Raw genomic sequence first — 21,386 nt, 5'->3', positions numbered from 1 at the left:
CTCCAACCTGAACCATTCCACGATTCTGTATGTCCACCAAGTCTCTCTCCCCCTATATCACAGCACTTCCCTTTGCTTTGCTGAATGACAGAGAAGCAGATTCACCCAGGCACAGCATCAAACAGTACCTGCAGAACTCTTCTGTGACACAGGGCTCTTGGGAGTGCCAGGCACGCTGCTCGGCCGCTCCCACGTCGTTTCTGTTGAAGGGAAACACCAGTGTCAGGGTGATGGAGGCTTTTGCACACATACCACAGGTGTGACTATTACACATAAACCAGTGGCTCTGACCCTCACTGTCCTCTGAACCAAGTTCTCACCCGGTGAGAAAGATGCCTGCACCTCCCTGCACCTCCTCTCTCCCCTCATCTCTTCCTGCCTCAGCTGCCAGCTGGGATGGGTGGAGACAGAGCAGACTGGAAGCTGCATCACTGGTTCTTCCAGGTCACTGCCTGGGAACACTCACCTGGCCTGCACTGACTGCCTTCCCAGGTGCACTGAAGTCCAGCCCAGCGTGGGCACTGCCACGTGCCAGCCGTGGTCCTCAGCAGGGGACAGAGTGCCTCTGCCCCTGCTCTCTCCAAGAAAGGCAGCTTTGAGTGACTCACAGATGTGGATTCAGTCACATTTACACAAGCCTTAGCACCTTTTTTCTGCCTAAAAATTACTTCCCTGGAAAATTCTCTTTTTTCCACTCAGGTCCACTTAGCAGCTGGAATATGCAAATGTTTGTCAAACCAGTTGTGACACTCCAAAGACTGCTGCTGCTTTTGTCCCTCAGTTACCTCTGTACTTTAACCATTCTACTCATTTTCTCAGCAAATTGAAAAATTGTTTTTGACCACATGCTGAAGACACAAGATTTAAATGCAAAACTTTTTAGAAGTTGTGAACAGAAGACAGGGGGATGAGAGCAGCAACTTCCACAGAAGTCCAGCTGGAAATCCCAAGGAACAGGTTAGTTCCAAATCAACTACACAACACTGATTGCCAGACGGTATCAATAAGAAAATTAGCAAGTCGCTGTAATAAAGTCTGAGGGCTACTTTGGCTGCTTCACTTGAAACTGCTGTTTCCCAAATCCCAACAAGCAACCATCTAATTCTGCCAAAGCCTGAAATCCTGCACCTGTGTCAGCATTCTGCATGCCCATGGTAAAGCAGTGCTGGAGGAGAGCCCTTGTGCATTAACAGTTTAGCTTGGCAGTGAGCACCTGCCTCAGGGCACAAAAAGCCTCCTGTCCCGGGTCAGTGCTTATTTGGGCATCAAGCAGAATGTTAACATGCTTCAAGAACCATAAAAAGCCTATTTTTAGATATAGATTCATGCACATGTGTATATTCATGCATGTATCTATATGCATATAGATGTCTATGTGTATATATATGCACAGAGATGTCCTCAAGGGTTGTGTTAGATTCCTTATTTCAGAAAGAACTCAGGATTACAGATCCCAAATGGAAGCAGGTGCCACACCTGTAATGTTCCTGAGATACATACCCTGCCCCTCCCCATCCTCTTACCCCCTCCCCAAGCCAAAGCATGCTTCTGCCTGCAAAGAAAAATACTTTGAGCTTTTTCTGCCATTACAAATGCAAAGCCTGAACTAGAAGCTTTGCTGGGTCACGGGGGAATATTTAAATTGTAGCCTGTTTTTGTGAACTGGGTAGTAAGTAAATAAATTCTATGCTAGGTCAATAAAGAAGCACTGAGGAAGTGTCTTCACTAAAGAGAAGCAAAATCAAATGCAAATAGTTGTCTTTTATGAGTCAGCTTCTCTTTGCTTACAATCCACAAGTGCATGGTTAAATAAAGACAAATTCTAATTTACATTTACTGTAAAGCAAAGGTAAACAATACAGTACCCACGTGCCTTGAAGATTTTTTTTTTAATAGTTGATTAGTTAGTAATAATAATGTGAGTTGAGATCTGTGGGAAGGGACTGTGATGCCCACTGATGCTGAGCCCCAGTGCAGTCAGTGAAGTAATTTTTTTTGCCAGCGCTGACTTTGATGTTAGCAGTAAAGCAAGCTACCTTCATATTTGGCTTGGGGGTTTCACACGAGCATATCTGTCTCCAGATTTCTGACACCCTGCAGAGGAATGCACCTAAAAACCTACCAAATATATGTGAAACGTAATGAATTGGTTAAAGTGACATGGCTCAGTTAGCCAGAGCATGGTGCTTATAAATGAAGGTTGTGGGTTTGATCCCTGGATGGGCCATTTTCAAGAGCTGGACTTGATCATCCTTGTGGGCCCCTTCCACCTCAGAATGTTCTGTGATTCTGTGAAAATCACCAGCTGCTTCTTGTAACTGCTCTTTGCTTTGCCTGCTGTGGAGCTGCTGTGCACTGCCTCATTCTTCCCCTCTGTCACACAGAGGACCCAGACACAGAACTTGAGGGCAGAAAATTCACACATGAAACAGCAGTGCCCAGTGGTTAGCAGATTTGTGAATCTAATCCAAAACATTCAGTCTCTTGACAAATTTTCCAAAGTAAAATTACTCTGGAGTTAAGCACATTGAAAAAGAAAATTTTAAAAAAAAGCTATAAAATGCATTAAATAGAAAAAACCTATTTAATTAGGTAGGAAATTACCAAGAGTGTTTTAACTCCATTTATTTTGAGCATTGGGAGGAAAAAAAAGCCCACTTCTGTGCAGAAATTATTTTGGCAGCTCAAGTAAAGACAGGAACTAATCTGGATCAGGACTGCACTGCTGGAATGCCATCTACTGGAAGCAACTATGTTTACCAAGGTAAAACTGTGACATTACAAATTTTTCTGCAGCTTAGTCATGATTAGAAGTGAGTGGGGGATGACTTTTTTTTACAGAGACACAGAGAAGGCTTGTTGAGAGACAATGCATTGTCTGATCCAGCAAAGGCAGAGTCCTGTCTGGGAGTACCTCATGGAGCCTCATTTGGTCCACTAAGCCCTGCAATACTGAATTCCTGCGTGGGTCACCTGTACCAGTGTCAGCTCAAAATGCCCAAACCACCAGCCCATGCCTGAGCCTCTGCACTGCAACACGGTGACCTCACACTCCTCCGTGGGCCTCCCAGGATGTGGCCTTTACTTCCCTCATTATACCTAATAAAAAGAGACAAAAAAAGCAGGCAGAACTCACCAATGCAAATCTCTCTGCACCTGCATCAAACACGAGAGTCAAGCACACAAGTGCACAGGCAGCACATGAACTTGGTCAGCAAAAGTTGAGGTGTCAGAACTGAAACCCACTTCCATCCCACAGGCAGTTCAATAAAAGAGAGGCTGCCAAACAGCTTTTGACCTCAGTGTTGAAAGACACACCATGGAGACAGGCACCATCCAGGAGCTCCTGAATTGGTGTGGCCATGTTGAATGGAGAGGTGCTTGTCACCACCTCTACAGCACAGGAAAAGCTGCTGACAAGAGCTCTCACTTGATCTTTTAAAATGATTACTGGGATATCTACCATGCCCCTCCTTTTGCAAACACCATGTGACAAAAGTGAGCCCTCCACTGCAGGCTTAGCAATGATAATAATGCCATTTCCAGCACTTTCTGAGACACGCTTTGTTTTTCTAGGTTTTAGGCCACTTCACCAAGGCAGGCTCCTACACCACCCTTTAGCTAGAGCATCCTGCATCAGAGGGGAATTATCACTGAAATGTTTTAACTTTATGAGAAAAAACATGCAATAAAACCACTTGACATCTCTTTGGTGTCTCCATAGATGACTTACTCTTTGAGCTGCAGTTTGTAAGTTTGGTTGGAGTAGGAGCTGACCATAGCTGGTGAGGCATGAATAAAATCCCTCAACTCAGAGACCTTTCAAGAAAATGACCTCTTTCAGCTACACATTTCAGGACTGCCCCAGAACTTACTGTTGCAGGTGGCATTTCACTAATGATGCTTGTAATTATAAGAATATAAGGACTTTAATTAGGATCAAGATAACATGAAAGTAGAAGTCCTGCTTTCCAGGAGATAAAATGCTGTTTAGTAAATGGGAAGGACCTTAGGTAAAAGACAAGGAAAGGCTGGAAATAAGAACAGGCCACGTTAAGCTGACCTCAGCTGTGAAAACAAGGTGGCAGTAAGCCACACAAACACTGGTGTCACAAGTACATAATTCATTTTTAATGTGATGGGCAAGGTAGCTGGAGTGCTATTGTTTGACTAATGCAAGAAGTATTGCAGCTGCAGCCCATCAGAGAATTTCTTCAGCATAATGAAATATTTTCTTGCTGAATCTACCACCCACACACAATTGAAAACCCCTCCTACAGACACTGAGTAACTCGTTAACCACATAGTGGCTGTGCATTCTGGGCACTCTGCCTTGTGCTTTGCCATGGCAAGCAGGGATGTCTCTGGATGTTGCACAGGGCAGATGCCAGGCACCCAGCTGTAATGTCAGTGGTGCAGACTCAACCTTCCTGTGGCAAAGCCATGCTCAGGAACCCTTGAGTGCACTGAAATTTCATGGGCTTCATTGTGCAGATTGTATCCAGCTCAGAGGCCCCTACAGTGGTTTTGGGAATGAACCTGCTTCAAAGGATGATAAATGTGAAGTGTTTATCTGGTGGGATATCACGAGGAGACAGACAGGAATGTGCTGTTTGTCATCTCTGCACATCTGTTTGTTCCAGGGTCACCCCAATTCCTTCATTACTGATTTTCCTAACATTCTTCTTCCACATAAGAACACTGTCTCATTTATATTCTATTTCTTTCTAGTTTAGAACCAATTCCTTGTGTTTTTTTTCCTGTAAAGACAATGAAAATTAGACCACACAACAACACATGGTGGGAATACTGTTACGGTCAGATAAGATCACAAAATCACAAAATAGTCTGAGTTGGAAGGGACCCAGAAGGATTATGAAGTCAGATTCTGAGGTGAATGGCCCATATGGGGATTAAACCCACAGCCCTGGCATTATTAGCACCCTGCTCTGACCAGCTGAGCTCATCTCAGGGTCGAGATGTACAACAAAGGCAGATAATCCCACTGTGGAAGGACGTTAACCACTGAAAACAACGGTGACAATAACAGTAATGCCTCACAAGAAGGGAGGCATCTCTGTATTTTGAAGGCTCAGAAGAATAAAGATTTTACTTGACCCTAAAATCCCACTTCCCCTCCCCAGGAACGTGTGTGGATACTTGTGTTACCACCTCTGAGTAGTTCAAGCACTAAGAGCAATAAAACAATTTAACCCAAATCCAGACTTCTACACTGAGTCAGAGAAGATGCACCAGCAGGCATGGTCAGAAAGACAGGCTGTTGAACAGGTCACCCAACACCTCCTGTCTTTAGGAGGAGGGCACAGAACTACACACAGAGTTCATCTGGGGAGCAGCACAGAGCTCCACCACACCAGCTTTAGCTTGCTGACCTTTCTTCAAAGGCTGTGTCCCCCCATGCTCCCTGCCATGCACCCATCCCAGAGAAAGCCAACCATGAATTTTCATGGTTTTGCATTACTTGCTCTGGTGATGCAGGCTCCCAGGCAACTCTGTACTCCCACACTTCACTTCCAACAGAGCTTGGAAGGGTTAGCTGTCCTGGTTGCAACTGAAATGTGCTCTAGTGATGAAAATTGAAATTGAAATCAAAATTTTCTGGTGATGACAGGCATTGCAAACAGCCTTCTCCCAAATGGCATTTGATGCACTTTAAGCCTGCTTTCATGACCCTGCACACATCTTTGCTTTCTAAGGGCAGACATCCCCAATCTCTCAGCATTTACCCACAGGCTATGTTTTCCACATCTTCCATCACTTTTGCTACTCTCTTCTGGGCTTTATCCAGCTGACTCACATATTTCCTGAAGTACAGAGTCCAAACAAGATAAAATATTCCAGCTGAGGCATTATAATTTCCTTGTAAAGTTGCAGGCTTACTTCATGCCTCACAGACAACACTCCTATTTATACAATGGAAAATGCTGGCTGGTTTGTACTAGCACAACACTGCTGGCTCTCACTCAACTTCAGATCCTCCAGAGCCCCAATGTCTTCATCTGTAAACTGTTCCATTGCCTGCTTTTGCCACTTAATTCCTGTCTTAAATGCATCTTTACTGAACAGCATCCTCCTATTCCAGGGTGATTGTGAATTCTGAGCCTGTTCTGTGCAGGAGAGAACACCGTGTTCCCTCCCAGCTCCAGTTAAAAGTTATTTTTTGAATAAGTGCTCTCAATGTCAACATGCCATTCATCACAGGAAATACTGCCTAGAATGGATTCTCGGGCAGATCACTGCAGGATTCCCTCCAGTACAAACCCCCTTGCACAAGGGACCATTGATGACCATGCTCTGAGGATGAGCTGGCAAACAGTTTTGCAGCAGCTTATTGCAATTTAACTATGGTCCCTGCTTTGTTTTCCCTTTGGTCAGCTTTCAAACTGCCTTTGTTGCTTTTAGGACCTGTTTGCCCATCAGTGAAATGCCTTCCTTCACACAGTTCCCCTACCCCCAGACCCTGCCTGGATGCTGGGTAAATGTTTAGTCACAGTCCCACACCTCCTCTCACCAGAGCCTTTCAATGATGGAAGTGCTTAACTGGGCTTAGGATTAGTCTGGTGAAGAGATTCTCATCTAAGCAGAACTTGAATAAGTGATCCCTAAAGCAAGGCTCAGAACACAGAAACCCCACTTCTACCCTCTATTGCATGCTGTTATTCTGAGAACCACACAACACTGTAATGGTTGAGAGCACAACCACAGGTGGTTTGGGCATTCTCCTGAGAAAGATTGGTTGGAAGTGACCTCTGGAAGTCTTCAGCCCAGTTTTTCGGAGCAGGATCACTGCTAACAACAGATCAGCCACAGCTCTGTGCAGCTAGTTTCTGAGATTTTCCAAGGACAAAGATTCCCCCGCCTCCCTGGTCAGCCTGTGCCAAAGTTATCCTCCCTTCCTAGAGGAATCAGAAATCTGATTTCTGGCCTGAGCTCCCAATCAGGATATGGCAACTGGCCCTTGTTATATTACTTGTAACTTTTGGGAGGGAAGTACAAAATTGCCTGACACTGGAGAAATTCAGTCGCAGTCCCCCACCTTTCTGAGGCAGGGTCCCTGGGACAAGAGCTCTTACCATAAAAGAAACAGGCTCTGCCTCTTACTGCTTTCACCTGGCCTCAACCCAGTGAGTATGGGTGCATCCCAGTGATGGCTCAGAACTGAGGATAATCACCTCCTTCCCTGCATTTGAACTGCAGTGGGATGGGGTATCTAACTCCTGATATCTCCCCAGCTGTGCAGGGGATGCTGCCCACCAGCAAGAGAAACTCTGCTTGGAGATGGAGGCAGATGGAGGCAGGGTTAAATGGAAATAAACCTTCTGGAAAGAGGGTCCTATAAGATGAGAGTGCATCAAACTCCACTAAATAATGATTTCGCAAAATTCTGGGCCAAAAGCTTCTTGAAATAAAATACATCAGCCCCTGAACAGACCATGAGGTGCCCATGGCTCTCCTCTGTCAGATAAAGGAATGCCAGAGGTCACTCCTGATGGCTGCAACTTCCCTGTGAACAAGGTTAGCTCCTGCTGTCCTCTCCTTCATGTCATCTAGCATTCTCTTTGCTGAAGAAATGTGGATTTGCTGGTCACAAGACCCTGTTTTGCAATGCTGCTGTGAGCTCATGATGAGAAGAGCAGGTCAATACAGAGCCTCAGGTAAACTGGAGGTGGTACAAGTTTGACAGGTCTTGAGCAGATGACAAGATCATGAGTTAGGTCTGCTCCCCAACATGACAGTGACTAGAACACACAAATACAGACTGAAAGTTTTGTCTCTGTTGTCCCATTACATCTGTTTGTTTTTCTTGTCTCCATGGACAAGCTGAATCTGACCAGGTCACTGTTGCTTTTTTCCCCAATGGTGCTTTAGTGATATCTGATGCTCTGTCAAACCACTTTACATGTATGTGTATATACAGACATAAATATCTCCAGGCAAAGGAAATAGGGAATGTGGTAAAAACTGTATCTTTAACATTTATGATGGGGCATTTCTACTTTACATTCTCTGTCTTTTGTCAACGTTTCAGATGTCTTCTGATGATCAGAATTAAGATGACAGAGTATCATAATCTTCTTGTATTTTCTTTCATATAGTGTCAGGATCATATTAATTACTTTGGCTCTGCAGCTACTTTTGTTATCCAAATTAACTAGCAAGATGATTTCCTGAAACAGATCTGTGCTGCTATGGTGAAACATGTACTGGAAACCACCCCCACTTACCATTTGTGAAGGTGTTCACGTAGTACCTGCGACCCTGGGGAGACATGTAGCTCTGCCAGCCAGGGGGAAGGTGGCCGTTCAAGGTGTCTTCTCCTGGCTGAGGAGTTGCCTTTCGTGGTTTCTGCTGAGAAAAGAAAAAAAAGAAACAACCTATTAAGTCAATATCTAGATAATGTAAAGTCTAACCAGACACACAGCTGGAAGGAAATTATGTGGTTTGGCATTCTACAGATTCCAATATACCCAAAGAATTTCAGTCCATTCCTCCCTTCATCTGTGCTAGCTTCATGCAGAACAGGATGAAAGTTGCCCTGGAGAAATCACCCTTTGGGACAGAAATGAACCCCGCTGTATTTAATGTCCCAAGAGCACGTGGAGCTGTCCAAGAAAATTACTCTGGTTGAGCAGAAAAATGCAAAGCATGAAATGATCAAGTGTCTGAGAAAGAGAGGCAGGCACCTGGCCCTCCTTTACCTTCCCATGGGGAGAAAAAAGCACTGATCATGGACGTGCTGTCACAATTTATTTTACAGAGGCACCATCACCTGAACCACAAAACCAGACTCTCTCCCAGGAAACTCCTCGGGATGGCACAGAGTACTGGAACAAATCCTGGGACAGCTCCTCCACCATGGGATGAATGGTTCCCTGTTACTGTTTGCAAAAGCACACTGAAGAAAAGGAAACTCTGCAGTGTGGGAGTGCACCAGCTCTGGAAGGACACAGCAGCAGGTTGGTTCCCTCATACTCCCTTCACATTTATATGGCCTTGAAAATAACAAAGATACACCAGACTATCTGTGCTGTGCGTGAAAATCTCATAAAGAGGACTCTTGGGTAATCCAGCCCTGGGTTCTGTTTCAGAAGATCCAGATTCACACAATTTTGCTGCATGCTCACTGTTTCTGTACTCAACACTTTCTTTCTCTTCTGGAACTGACGTCCCTCCATTCCCACTACCCCTTCTCCTCAATTGGATCCTACAGTGATTCCATGTGCCAAGCAGGTCACCATTAAGCTCAGATCACTTTAGGGGCCCATGGTATTCCTCCACTTTGCACACTCAGCACCAGAGCCCTGCAAGGACAGACATTAGCAGTTTGATTAAGGAACCTCTGAATTGCCCCAACATCGTTTCAGTCACATTTTCAGTGTGCTTCATGTCTCTCTGCTGGACTGCAGGAAAAGCAGAGGTCTTTCACATGGCGAGTGCCATGGCTGTATCCTGAAACAAAGGCTACACCAAGAGACAGATGAGGATGGTATACAGTAAACACCAGCAAATGTTGGATGGAAACAGTATAAAAAACAAAGTTAACGCAGGGTTTCAGCTGTAGTCCCTGCCAAAATGCGCATCGCTTCAAAATCACACAAGCATCATGTTTTGCAGTTGCTAATTCTGATTTTTGGTTACTAATAGTTCTACTTTTGCTTCTGATTTTGCCTATCAAGAAGTGCTGTGAGCACTGCAGTCTCTATCAATGACAGTCAAGAGGGAACCTCAGCACTGCCAAATGCTGAAGTTCTTGCAAACAATGGGGAAACAGTTTGCTTTTATGTGCGTGTATTGTGGTTTAACTCCAGCCAGCAACTCAGCACTACACAGCCACCCACTCCCTGCCTCCCACCCCTGGGACAGGGAGGAGAATCAGAAAAAAAAGTAAAATTTGTGAGAGAAGAACAGTTTGATCACTGAAATCAAGTAAAAGATAATGATAATAATAGCGATAATGATGATAATAACAAAGAAACAGGAGGAAACAAAAAGAGAGAGGAATAAAACCCAAGAAGGACAAATGATGCACAGTACAATTGAACACCCATACCCAGCCCTTCCCTGAGCAGCATTCTGCCCCTCCTAGCCAGCTCCCCCAGTTTATACACTGGGCATGACGTTCTGTGGTGTGGAATATCCTTTTGGACAGCGTGGGTCAGCTGTCCTGGCTCTTTCTGCAGCCCCTTGCTGGCACAGCACAGGACACTGATGAGTCCTCCATTTAGGGTTAGCATTGCTGAGCTACACTAAAACATCAGGATGTTATCAACATTATTCTCACACTGAATCCAAACTCAGCACTCTACCAGCTGCTAGGAAGAAAACTAACTGTACCTCAGCTGAAACCAAGGCAGCATGGAGCATGTGTGGATCTCTTCCCTTTGTTTTAGACAGGAATTTGACTCAGCTCACTATTAGGCAGGACTCATCCCCCCATGGAGAGTGCAGAGGAAGATCCACTGAATGCTGGGACCATTTCTGTGTTAGAGCCCCTAACTGGTCCCAGTACAATCTCCTCCCAACAACACTCGGACTCCGACTTCTACAGCAGCTTTAGGGGGAAAGAGGAACTGAAAATGTCGTAGGGGAGGAACTGAAGAAAAAACAAAACTTGACTTCATACAGGTTTCCTAACCACCCTCCCCTCACAGAATCACGGAATCACCAACTGGTTTGGATTGGAAGGGGCCTTAAAGATCATCTCATTCATCCCCCCTGCCATGGGTAGGGACACTTTCCACTATCCCAAGCTCCAAGCCCTGTCCAGCCTGGTCTGGGACACTTTCAGGGATCCAGGGGCAGCCACAACTTCTCTGGGCAGCCTGTGCCAGGGCCTCACCACTCCCACAGTAAACATTTGCTTCTTAATGTCTCAATCTCAACCTGCTTTCTCTCAGTTTAAAGCCATTTCCCCTTGCCATACCACTACAAGCCCTATTCTCTTCATGTAGGAGTCCAGGATGTTCTGACATAGTGTGAGGTGAGATCTGGGATAGAAGCACATGGGCCTGGGCATTATAGTGCACAGCAGATTAAGAACCTCCTAGTGTAGGCACACTCAGCAAGCCATTTTATCAGAAATGAGTGCCAGAGAGGCCATTGTGGGTAGCACATCGTCCCTTTTATGCCAAAACAGGTGATCTGAGGAAAAGGGGAGATTTTCTTGCTCTGTTTTTCTCAGCAGACACAAGCCTGTTCCAGCCAGGCCATCTGCAGTCCCTTCTTCTTTCATGAGCAGTTAAACCAGGACCATGTTTGCACACCTCTGTGGGAGAAGTCTTGGTTACTGTGGCATGTGATGACAGGCAATCCTGCTGCCGGGACACAGACAGGACATGGGACTGCACAGGGAGCACAGACAACTGGCAGGCAGTGTCCCAAGAGGCCAGCTCCACATCTGGCACAGCTCCACATCTGGCACAGCTCCACATGTGGCACAGCAGCCACGGAAAGGCTTCAGAGCTCTCCCAAACCCAGCTCCCATCAGGGCACCCCCGTTCCAGCCACATGGAACAAGGAAAGTGCTTAGAGGTACTGATGTGTAGATGCAGCTCTTCCTTAGATCAGCAAGACTGGACTGTTACTTTGATTTATTGTTCTTTTTTTAGGGGAATTATTGCCAAGATAATTTCTGAGAACAGTAAATCACAACAGAGGATGTCTGCATGGAGAGAAGGTTCCCTGTCAGCAGAGAGCATTGCAAACCAGCAAAGAGAGAGCAGCAGGCAGGGACTGGACATTGAAGAAAAGCTGAGTTTGAAAGAAATCTGCCAATCATGAGGATAAGTATCAAGGCTTACCAGGGAGCTGTGCACTTCTTGTGGTTCCTCCATCAAGATTAAGTGCCTCTTTCTAGAAGTTCTGCTGTATTCCAATAAAGAGAAAAAGCCAGGACCCTGACACCCCTGCCCCAGCTCAGGCTGGGTGGGCTCAGTCCCTTCTGCTTTCTAAACCTTCCAACTCCCACAGCGCCTTTGAGCTCAGAAATGTTCAAGCCACTCCCCTCACTGTCACTGCTGGAAGTGTCACCAGCTGCTGTCACCATGGTGGTGGACAGGCAAGTCTGGACCCAGAAAGGATGTCTGCAACACATGCTCGAGGAAACAGGAAACCTGAACAATGTGAGCAGTGAACGTGTGACCCCAGTGAAATCCTCCTCCATCTGTATTGGATGCCTGGAAAAGGGATCAAAGTGTCTTGCAAAACATTAAAATCCAACAGCACAAGCACTTCTCTCCCACGAGATTTCCTACGAAATCAGATCAGAATTCCGTGCAGCAGGGGAACATTGAAGAGCCAGCCACCCAACAGGTCTGGTTCTACAGACAAGAGATGGTTTTTGTCTGCTGCCTGCAGAAACACAGGGATGGAATTCTCCTGATAAATGCACAGCAGAGAGGAAACAGAAATGAGCAGCAAATGCAGAAAGGGCACTGGTGCTCTTCAGCACCAAAGAGTGATGAGAGAGAGAGATAGCAAAGGCAAGCACGTGGAATAACAACAGATCTATAGGTTTAACTCCCCTAATCCAAGAGAGCAGCACTGATAAGAGGCAGAAGGATTTGCTGTTTAGGTCAGAGCACACAAACCTGACCGTTCTCTGTGCTCCTTCCCCTGCATCCATGGGCACTGGGCCAGGGATGCCAAGAAGAAGACAACCTGTGTGGGCCAGAGAGCCACCCCAGAGCACCACAACCCTGACCAGGAAATACTGTTCCATCCGTGTGCTGCTATACCCTGATGGTCTGGAAGCATGTCTGAAGAGAAGGACACCTGGGTCAGACATCCTGGAGGCTGCACATGAAGAAGAGCAGCAGCCTGTCAGAGCTCTGACACTTTCTGTCTGGCTGGGCCAGCTCAGAACAGAGCAGCACAGCCAGCAGGGAGCTGGTGAGTGCCTCTCCCACTCCACCTCTTCTGACTGTTCTCTTTTTCTTATCTTTCGTCGTCTTCTTGATCAAGTTAGCAGCAGTCCAACTCATTCTGTTCCTTTGGAAAAGCCCTTGGCATTGAGATTCTGTTCCAGTGGTGGGAAAAAAGCCAAATAGAGTTTTATGTAGCAAAGTGGGGTAACAGGGAGTAACACACATCAGTTCAATCCATGATGACTTGACCCTGAGGCAAATTCTGCCTTGCTCAATAGAGGAAAATGACTTCCCATTTTCAAACTGCAGGAAATCCCCATTCTCCTTCAAAGAGGGATCCTGGGAGGAAACATCTGTGTGTTGACAAGCCTGAGCTCCCTGAAGATGTATGGGCTTGCACAGTGCTCCAGCGGAGCTCAGACCAGGGGCAATTCCCAACACACAACCCCAGGGAAAGGAAAGAAAAACAATCCCAAACCCACAAGTTCAGGCCTAGAGCAACCTGATCTAACTCCGAACAAGGGGCTGGAACAGAGACCTTTAAAAGTCCCTTCAATTTAAATTCTTCTGTGATTTTATGATCCTGTTTAAGCAGAGCATGCAGCCTTGGAGTAAACGAAGAGGAGCCTGTGGCTGTGGGACAGGGCTGGAGGGCAGATCAGCACACTGACCTGCTGCTGCCACCTGTGCAGACCCAGCAGCGCCAGGAAAGGCCACAGTGCCCAAACAAGCAGCTGCCCTGCAGTGCTGGAGAATCACTGGCGACAGAAATAAGGGCAAACTACGGAGGGGAAGCTCCCTGCAAGGAGCAATGCAAGGACACAGCATCAATCTGCCCCAGAACTGCCTCTGTCCTGTGGGGAACAGCTTGTACTGCACTGACAACGCTGAGCTTATCTTTCTAACTGCACTTTGTGTGACCACTGAGCTTGGAAAAGATGTATGTCAGTCCTGGTGCAGAAAAGGCAGAAGCACAGAATCATGGAATGGTTTGGGCTAGAAAGAACCTCAAAGCTGTTCTCATTCCACCTCCCTGCCACAGGCAGGGACACCTTCCACCATCCCAGGCTGCTCCAAGTCCACCCAACCTGGCCTTGGACACTGCCAGGAATGAGGCATCCACAGCTTCTCTGGGCAATCTGTGCCAGGGCTTGCTCACCCTCAGGGTGAAGAATTTCTTCCTAAAAGCTCATCAAAACCTGCTCTCTGTCACTGCAGGCCCTTGTCCAAAGTCCCTCTCCAGCTGTCCTGGAGCCCCTTTAGCTACAGGAAAGTGCTGTATGGTGCAGTTAAAGAAGTGGGGTCTGTGTTTGGCTTCTGCTGATGCCTTTATCAGCCTGTGCCCTGCCTCAGGGGAAGGCCTGGGGCACCCTCAAACCCCTGGGCCCTACCCACAGCCTCTCTCTGCCTCGTACTTTGAGTCATTCTGTATTTTGTTCATTTTTATGCAACCTTCCTTGCTCAACATTTGGTTTCCATGGAGTCCCATACACTGTGTGAAACAGATTTATATATAGAAAGTGGAATGGGTCATATGATCTGTCCTGGTTGTCGGAGCAACCAGCACAGCTCCCCTCGGGCTGAATAGGATGGCACCTTCTGCTGGGGACAAGTCACCCTCCCTGGGTGGCCCTGCCCGCGTCCCCCAGAGGACAGTCCCCTCTGTGTGCTGAGCTGGAGCATCTCAGAGTGCTGAGCTTCAAGCTGTGGGCTGAACTATGCCCACATTCCAGCTGAGCTGGGCAGCTCTCATTTCTCCCAGTTTTAAAAATCTCTTTGTACCAGTAAGTTACCTCTGTGCCGTGCCACTCTGCCTCACTGCTTCCCAAATAACTCCTGTATCTCCGTGCAGCTGCTGCTGTGTCAGATGCCATCTCTGCCACCCTCCCACCAGCTGATGGTGGCTGTGACCAGGAGGAACGGGTGGCCAACTCTCCCTTATCTCTGCACTCCTCTCTGTCTCCTTTGGCTCTGGAACACTGTGCATGCCTCCCACCCAGCTCTGCCTGCTCTCCAGCCAGATGCACAGCTGCCAAAAGCCTCCCTTCTCACCCACCCAGCTCCTGGCTGTGGCACAGGCATGTGCCCAGGACTTTGCTTTAATGTAATGTACATGAAAAGCACTGTGTTAGCAGAGAATGAGCCTTCTGGGACTAGCATATTTTTCTCTATCAGTACCATAAATGAGGGAGAAATAAGCTGTTTCTGAAGGATACATGACCCAGGGAGACAGAGTGGGTGATGTTTTCTGCCTCAGTGCTGTGTGAGAGACCAAAATGTGTGGGAAGTGAAATGCTCTGACCTGTCAATCCCACCCTGACCCCTTCAAAATAGGGGCTGTCAAACCAGAAGTGAAAAATCTGAGTAACTCCAGTGCAGCTCAGCCCTCTCCCTTCCTTCTCAACATGTGCCTGGTGCACAGAGCCATGTGGCAGACTGGGAGAAGTCACAGCCCTGAGCTGCAGCTGAGCCTGGCCCCTGTGGTGGGTGACGTGGGACTCCTGGCACCAGGGCTGGTCCAGATCCTACCACAGATGATGCTCACTCCCTGGCAAAGCAGCAGCCCAGGGAGTGCTTGGCTGTAGCAGTAAGTGGGTTTTGGCTGAGGAGGGAAGCTGGGCAGGTGTAAGAAGTAGGAAGCATAAAAATGATGGCAGGATTGAGATTCAGCGTGGAGAAAGAGGATTGGGAGTGGGGCCCTGGTTTGAAGAGGGTGGTTAGCAAAGAGACAATAAAAAGCCTTTGATAGCAGGGATTTGGGGAGTGGCAAGCAAGCAGGAGGGTGACAGCAGCCTGCAAAGGACAGCCCAGCTGTCAGCCTTCTCTGCCCCTTGCTCTGCCTGAGCTCTGCTCCCTTTCCTGTGCTCCTTTCTCTGGGTACTCTCAGGGGTGACAGCATTCAGCACTTAGTGACAAGGGTGCAGAGATCTGGCATTGAAAGAGCACCCAAGAAGGGGGAAATCAAGTACCACCGTCTCAGCAGGTGCCAAGGAGCACATACAGCCAGGTGGGAGTAGTGTCTGCTCTGAGAAAGCCCATCTAGAACACAGTGACCACAATGCACCCACAGGGAGCTCAGGGATCACCCCCAGGAAAACACACGGCTGTTTTTCCCTTCTATGCTAACAGAGACATCACTGAATGGACAAATCTGTCCAGTTCCCTTTGAGCAGCCCCTCTCCTGTATCCAGCTGAGCCATGCATGGACAGGTGATGGCCAGACTGACACTAGACAGGCAAAAATGCTGTGGCCACATCAGGCAGCCACAAGGATGCAGCTTATACAGCACAGCCCTGGAAGGCCAGTGAGGGGTCCTGTAGACAGACTGCTGCCAAATTAGGAAAGATTTCTTCACCAAAAGTGTGGTCAGGCATTAGGAGAGGTTGTCAAGGCAAGCTGTAGAATCAGTGTCCCTGGAAGTGCTCAGACAATGAGCAGATGTGGTGTTTAGTGACATGGCTCGCTGCTGGACTTGGCAGCACTGGGCTAGTGGCTGGATCTGATGATCTCAGAGGGCTTTTCCATCCTCGGGGGATCTGTGAAGGGCCCAGCTCCACACACAACAGAGCAGAGAGGAACAGGACAGCACACAGAGGGACAATGATGGGAACAGAGATAACCTAATCTCACAAACACAGCCCCCTGTGCAGTCACCCTCATGGTGAGAGCCATCAGGCCCTTGGTCTGGGGTGGAAACCATCACAGTGAGTCACAGGAAAGATTCTCTAGACCATGGACTGATAGAAGGATGCAGGGAAAGAGGTATTATACAAGACAAGGGATGATTAGGGGTAGATGGCTAAAGGAAAAAACAAGGATGGGGAAAGGGTAAGAGGATTCAAGGAACCAGTTAAATAGGCTTGTGATGACATTTGTCTGTCCATGCCCTGACTGATGACTGCAGTCTGTCCTGTCTAAGAAACAGCTACTGAACAGAAAAGGGGCAGATCTTGGCATCAACACGTGCCTTGGACACCCCTGTGGGAAGTCAGCACATGAACCACCCAGAAGTTAGAAGTCCAGTTAAAGAATGCCAGGAAGGACTGGGCTGACACCCCTTACCCATTCCCAAGCATATCTGTGACCAGCTGCCTCCCTGAAACATGGAGCAAACCCTCCCAGCAGCCCATTTCCCTGCAGGAGTCAAGCAGTTTTTCTGAACTAGCTGTAGTCTTTTTCCTTCTTCCCCAAAGGAAATACAGAAGTTAGTACTTTCCCATTCCTCTGTTTTCCTTTCAGCACCAACGTTTCTTGCTGTTCAGAGAGTTAACATTTGGAATCTCACTGGCTAACTAGCAGAGTGGGTATAGGCTCTGGAGGTCTAGGCATGGTTCATCTGCCAGGACACAGCCAGCACACTGAGTGCCCTGCTCTGCCACTTTTCTGTCATCAGAAAATGAAGCCATGCTGTCTCCCTACCACAATGTCTCCAAACAACAGGATGTGGCCAGCTGGGACAAAGCTGATTTCTCAAGATATCCAGAGCTGCCATGAGCACAGTTTCATGTTTCTATGTAAAAGCTCTGCATGCTGCTGTGTAAACTCAGCCTGCTGTGATGTGACAGAGTTTGACATGAACTACTTGAGTCACAGCCCCATCCCCTCAGTGGGAATGGAGACCCAGAGGTTGGCAGGAGCTGGCTCTCCTGGATATGAAGGCTTCCCTAAGCAGGAGTTATCACACCATGGCTTGGTAGGGTAGGAAGGGGCAGAAGAAGGTGAAAGTCTGGGGGTGAGGCAAATGCCAGCCCTCCAAGAGCCCTGGGCCGGGTGTGTCCTGTGCCAGAGCAGCCCAGGAGCAGGCAGGACCCCTCCTCCTTTTGCTGTGGAACCCCAGTGCCCCAGGGGGAGCTGAGGTGGGACCTGCAGGTTGTGCCAGGACTGGGGGATGGCTGGAGCCCCTGGCAGGCGGCTGAGAATGGACACTGAGGACCCTTCCCCTTCCTGCAGGCTGAACAGGGGGTGTTTGGTCACCCAGGGAATCTGTAGGAGCCAGAGAACAGCAAGAGACCCTGGATATAAATAAAAAAATAACCACTGCAATGTGGATTGTAAGGCTGTAAAAGCCCAGGGATTCCTTTGTTCGAGGTCTCTACCCAGGGATGTTTCTAGCCCTGTACCACTCAGTTATTAAGTTTTTTTTTTCCCAAAATTGGATGCCTGAGACTCTGCTATGGGAAACCTGGAGCAGAGAAGTTTTTTACAAGCCTCACCCTTCTCAGGAGGGATGTGCCACTCCGTCTCTGACACCAGCATCTGCTATGAGGCAGAGCACCAGGGCCAAGTACTCTGAAGGGCTGTGTTGTTCTGGGCATCCGGGGACAACAGGGCCATTGTTGAGCAAACCTTGTACTGTCAGAGTCACCCCAGAAGCACAGAGAGTCACAAGCCCAGACCAAGCCAGCTGCAGCATTACTGCTTGTCTCCAGTTTGAAATGACCTGCTGTGGGGACAAATCCCTCCCTGAGTGAGTGACTGCAGAGCGTGGCACACCAGTTAGAGGGTCAGAGGCCCAAGAGGCAGCCAGGGAGCTGGGGACATGCTGCCTGCTCCAGGTGCTCTGCCCTGGAAGGGTGACTGGAAGCAGTTAAAGAAAGAAACCTCCCACAGACTTAAATTCGCTCTCTAGCCCCTCTCCCTGGGCTGTGGCATGGAAAAAGGGGGGTAGAAAAGTCACTCTCAGCAGGCTTGAGGGCAAACAAAGAGCTGGGCAGCACGGCTGCCTTCTGGAATTCTTGTGCCTGTGAGTGCAGCTGGGCTTGGAGGAATGGAACATCTGGGAATAAAGCCAAATGTTTTAGTGTGGGGCCTCCAGGCTGTGCACTGCAGGAAGCTCAGCCTGGCTGAACGCTCTCTCTACCTGAGCTGCAAATCTTCCTGCAGCATCCTCTGCAATTCCAGCAGCTGGATGCAACTCCAAACAATGCAATTCCAGCATCCTCTCTCCCATCTGTGCTAGGGTATGCCTTCATGTGCCTCATTTCTCACACATCACTGGGGTTTTAACAAGCCCCATTCTATTGCTGGGTTCTGCAGTTTCCCAGACGCAAAAAAATCACTTGATAACAACTAATAATTAGTGTCCTTTCAAGAAGGAAGGGATTTTCCTTTAAAATATAGAGACTCCCTCCCACATGCACACCCAAGTATGCATAGCAGAGCTAAGGCACAGCAACCTCAAACCTTGCTGCAGTCATCTGCCAAAAACATGTGTTTATAGAAACATTTTGGAGCAAGTAACGTATCTGTAAGTTAGAAAAGCAAGTAAAAGCATCATAGATAAGAATCTTGTCAGATTGCCAAAGCTAGAGTATTCTTCTCATGGGAAATTAATAAAAAGACATTCTGAGAGTGTCCAAGGAACAATCCCTGTTAATTGTCTGTATTTATCACAATCATGGAATGCTTCAGGTTGGAAGGGACATCAAAGCTCATCCCACTCCAACTCACTGCCATGGGCAGGGACATCTTCCACCAGACCAGACTGCTCCAAGCCCTGCCCAACCTGGCCTTGGACACTTCCAGGGATAGGGCATTAATTTATTTAACTACTTTTAAAAAGACTTTAACTAATCTTTTCTCTTTTAGGAAGAATGTTGGACAAGGTGCCTGAGAACCTTATGTTTCATGATCCACATTTCTGATAATTTTATTATGAGTACTATCTAAAAACACATGAAATTAAAACAAAATTGCAATAGTTACCTCCGATTCTGTTCCTGGCCCCAGGCCTTAAGCAATCTTTTGGCATATTACAACTACACTTTCCTCTACTTTAAAATAAAATTTGCTTCCTCCTGTTGCTGTGGTTGGGCAGATCTCTGCTTTACTCTTTTCCAAGCACTAACCTTTTACTTACAAACACCCTCAATTCTTCTTGAACGGTGTTTCCCTGCAGAGGAAATCTGTTTCCCGGATTAAATGGCCCTCCATGACCAAAACTTTGGGAACCTCAGATGCAGAGAAAGCAGCGAAATGGCCAAGATACAAAGTGCTGCCAGATGCACATTCCTGCTCCCTCCCTTGTAATCTCTCTCAGGCGTGGGGAATGTGCCTGTTGTGCCTGCAACCCCGCAGCACAATGCACTCACACAGACACACCGCCTCTATTTTTTCATTTCTGCTGCTGCTACAAATCTTAATAAACGAGCAAACAAACAAACTACAAAATAAGGCACGGGAGGAAGGCCATTCTGACCACTTGGCACGCCTGAAGGAGGCTGCAGGAGCCCCACACGCAGCCATAGCTCACCCTGCCTGCGCTGTGGCCAGACAGACAGACAGACAAGCAGCCAGGCAGACAAACAGGAGATGCACAGGCAGCTCTGAGAGCAGGGCCATGTGCCCATGCCTGCTGGCAGGGTGGCACAGGAAGGCCAAGGGACTCTGGGGGCAGTGCAGAATGCTTGGTGCCCCTGGCAGAGGGGACACAGACTGCAGCCAGGCTCAGCAGGCAGGGAGAGCCCCACTGACACCAATACTGCAGCTGCAGCATTCTTCCAGGCTCCTTCTCTGACTGTGCAATGTGGGGTGCCTCTGTACCCTGACAGAAGACTGAGATGTCCCTCAGGAAAATCTCCTTCTCCACCAGGCTCAGCGGGGCTCTGGGGGCTGCTCAGGCGTGACCACACGTATCTCTGCCTGCCTGCCTCAATCCTGTCCCACAGCAAGGCCTGGACAGCCACATCAGAGCTGTTTGCTGGCTGAGAACAAGGCCAGCTCATGTGTGACACCCAGATAATGCAGCCCCTGGTGGGCAGAGCAACAGAGGGTCTCCAGTGCTCTGCAGGAGCTCACTGGTCCCCTCTTCCCTGTGCTCCTGGAGAGAATCGAGCTGGCTCTCATCAATCCATCAGCACCAGCAGCTCTCTGCAGCTGCTGTCCCCTCTCCAGCACCCCTGCACAGTGGTTCTGCTCCTTCTGGCTTTTCTGATTTGGAGGAGGACACAAGCAGAAGACTCCTGTGTGCTTCTCCCACATGCAACCTTCCCAGGACTGCAATGTGAGCAGCCATTTCACCAGACCAGGCAGACCTTGGTGAAGTAAATATCTCTTATCTATGGCTGAAATTAAAGGGTTTGTTCACATTTAACTTCTAATTAGTGGCCTACCTCTGAGGTAAGAAATTTTTTTCTTGTCCTCACAGCTGCTGCTCCTGGCCCTCTACATGCTGAAGGGAGCTCAGCTCTCCTTTTCCTGGTTTAGCTCTTTTTAATGAAATTCCACCATACAAACATTTCATCTGAGAAGAAGAATATCCAGATCACATTTGTGCAGAGGAATGCATTCAGTCCTGGTCCATATGCAAGAATAACATCTAAGGCAGCACACTGCCAGTGGTGGGGAGGAGTGCAGAGATGAGGGATGGCAAAGGCAGACCTCAAGGAAAGAGAGGGAGACAGCAGAGACAGCTGAGCAGGAGACCTGCTGCTGGGACATGACCAACTGCTGATGGGCCAGATGCATGCAGAAAAAAATGGAGCAGGCAGAAACACCCA

General features: G+C 48.0%; 1 protein-coding gene across 3 annotated transcripts in view; it reads right to left on the bottom strand.

Annotated features, from left to right (window-relative positions):
- The window catches only part of GAS7 (growth arrest specific 7), a 72,909-nt gene that overhangs the window by 36,832 nt on the left and 14,691 nt on the right, over positions 1–21,386 (bottom strand). The window contains exons 1-3 of one of the 3 annotated variants that reach the window (XM_030287555.4): positions 11,823–11,968; positions 8,247–8,370; positions 129–200 (exon numbers count right to left, since the gene is read on the bottom strand). In XM_030287555.4, coding sequence (XP_030143415.4) covers positions 129–200; positions 8,247–8,370; positions 11,823–11,855 — 229 coding nt within the window. In that variant the 5' untranslated portion in view covers positions 11,856–11,968. Of the gene's footprint in view, positions 1–128; positions 201–8,246; positions 8,371–11,822; positions 11,969–21,386 lie in introns of those variants that run through there. The other 2 variants (XM_030287553.4, XM_030287554.4) reach the window with 2 other exon arrangements.

The sequence above is a fragment of the Taeniopygia guttata genome, chromosome 18, assembly GCF_048771995.1.
Source record: "Taeniopygia guttata chromosome 18, bTaeGut7.mat, whole genome shotgun sequence".
NCBI classification, from domain to species: domain Eukaryota; kingdom Metazoa; phylum Chordata; class Aves; order Passeriformes; family Estrildidae; genus Taeniopygia; species Taeniopygia guttata.
Note: the sequence above shows the minus strand (reverse complement) of the source record. Positions and strands in the feature narration are given on the sequence as shown.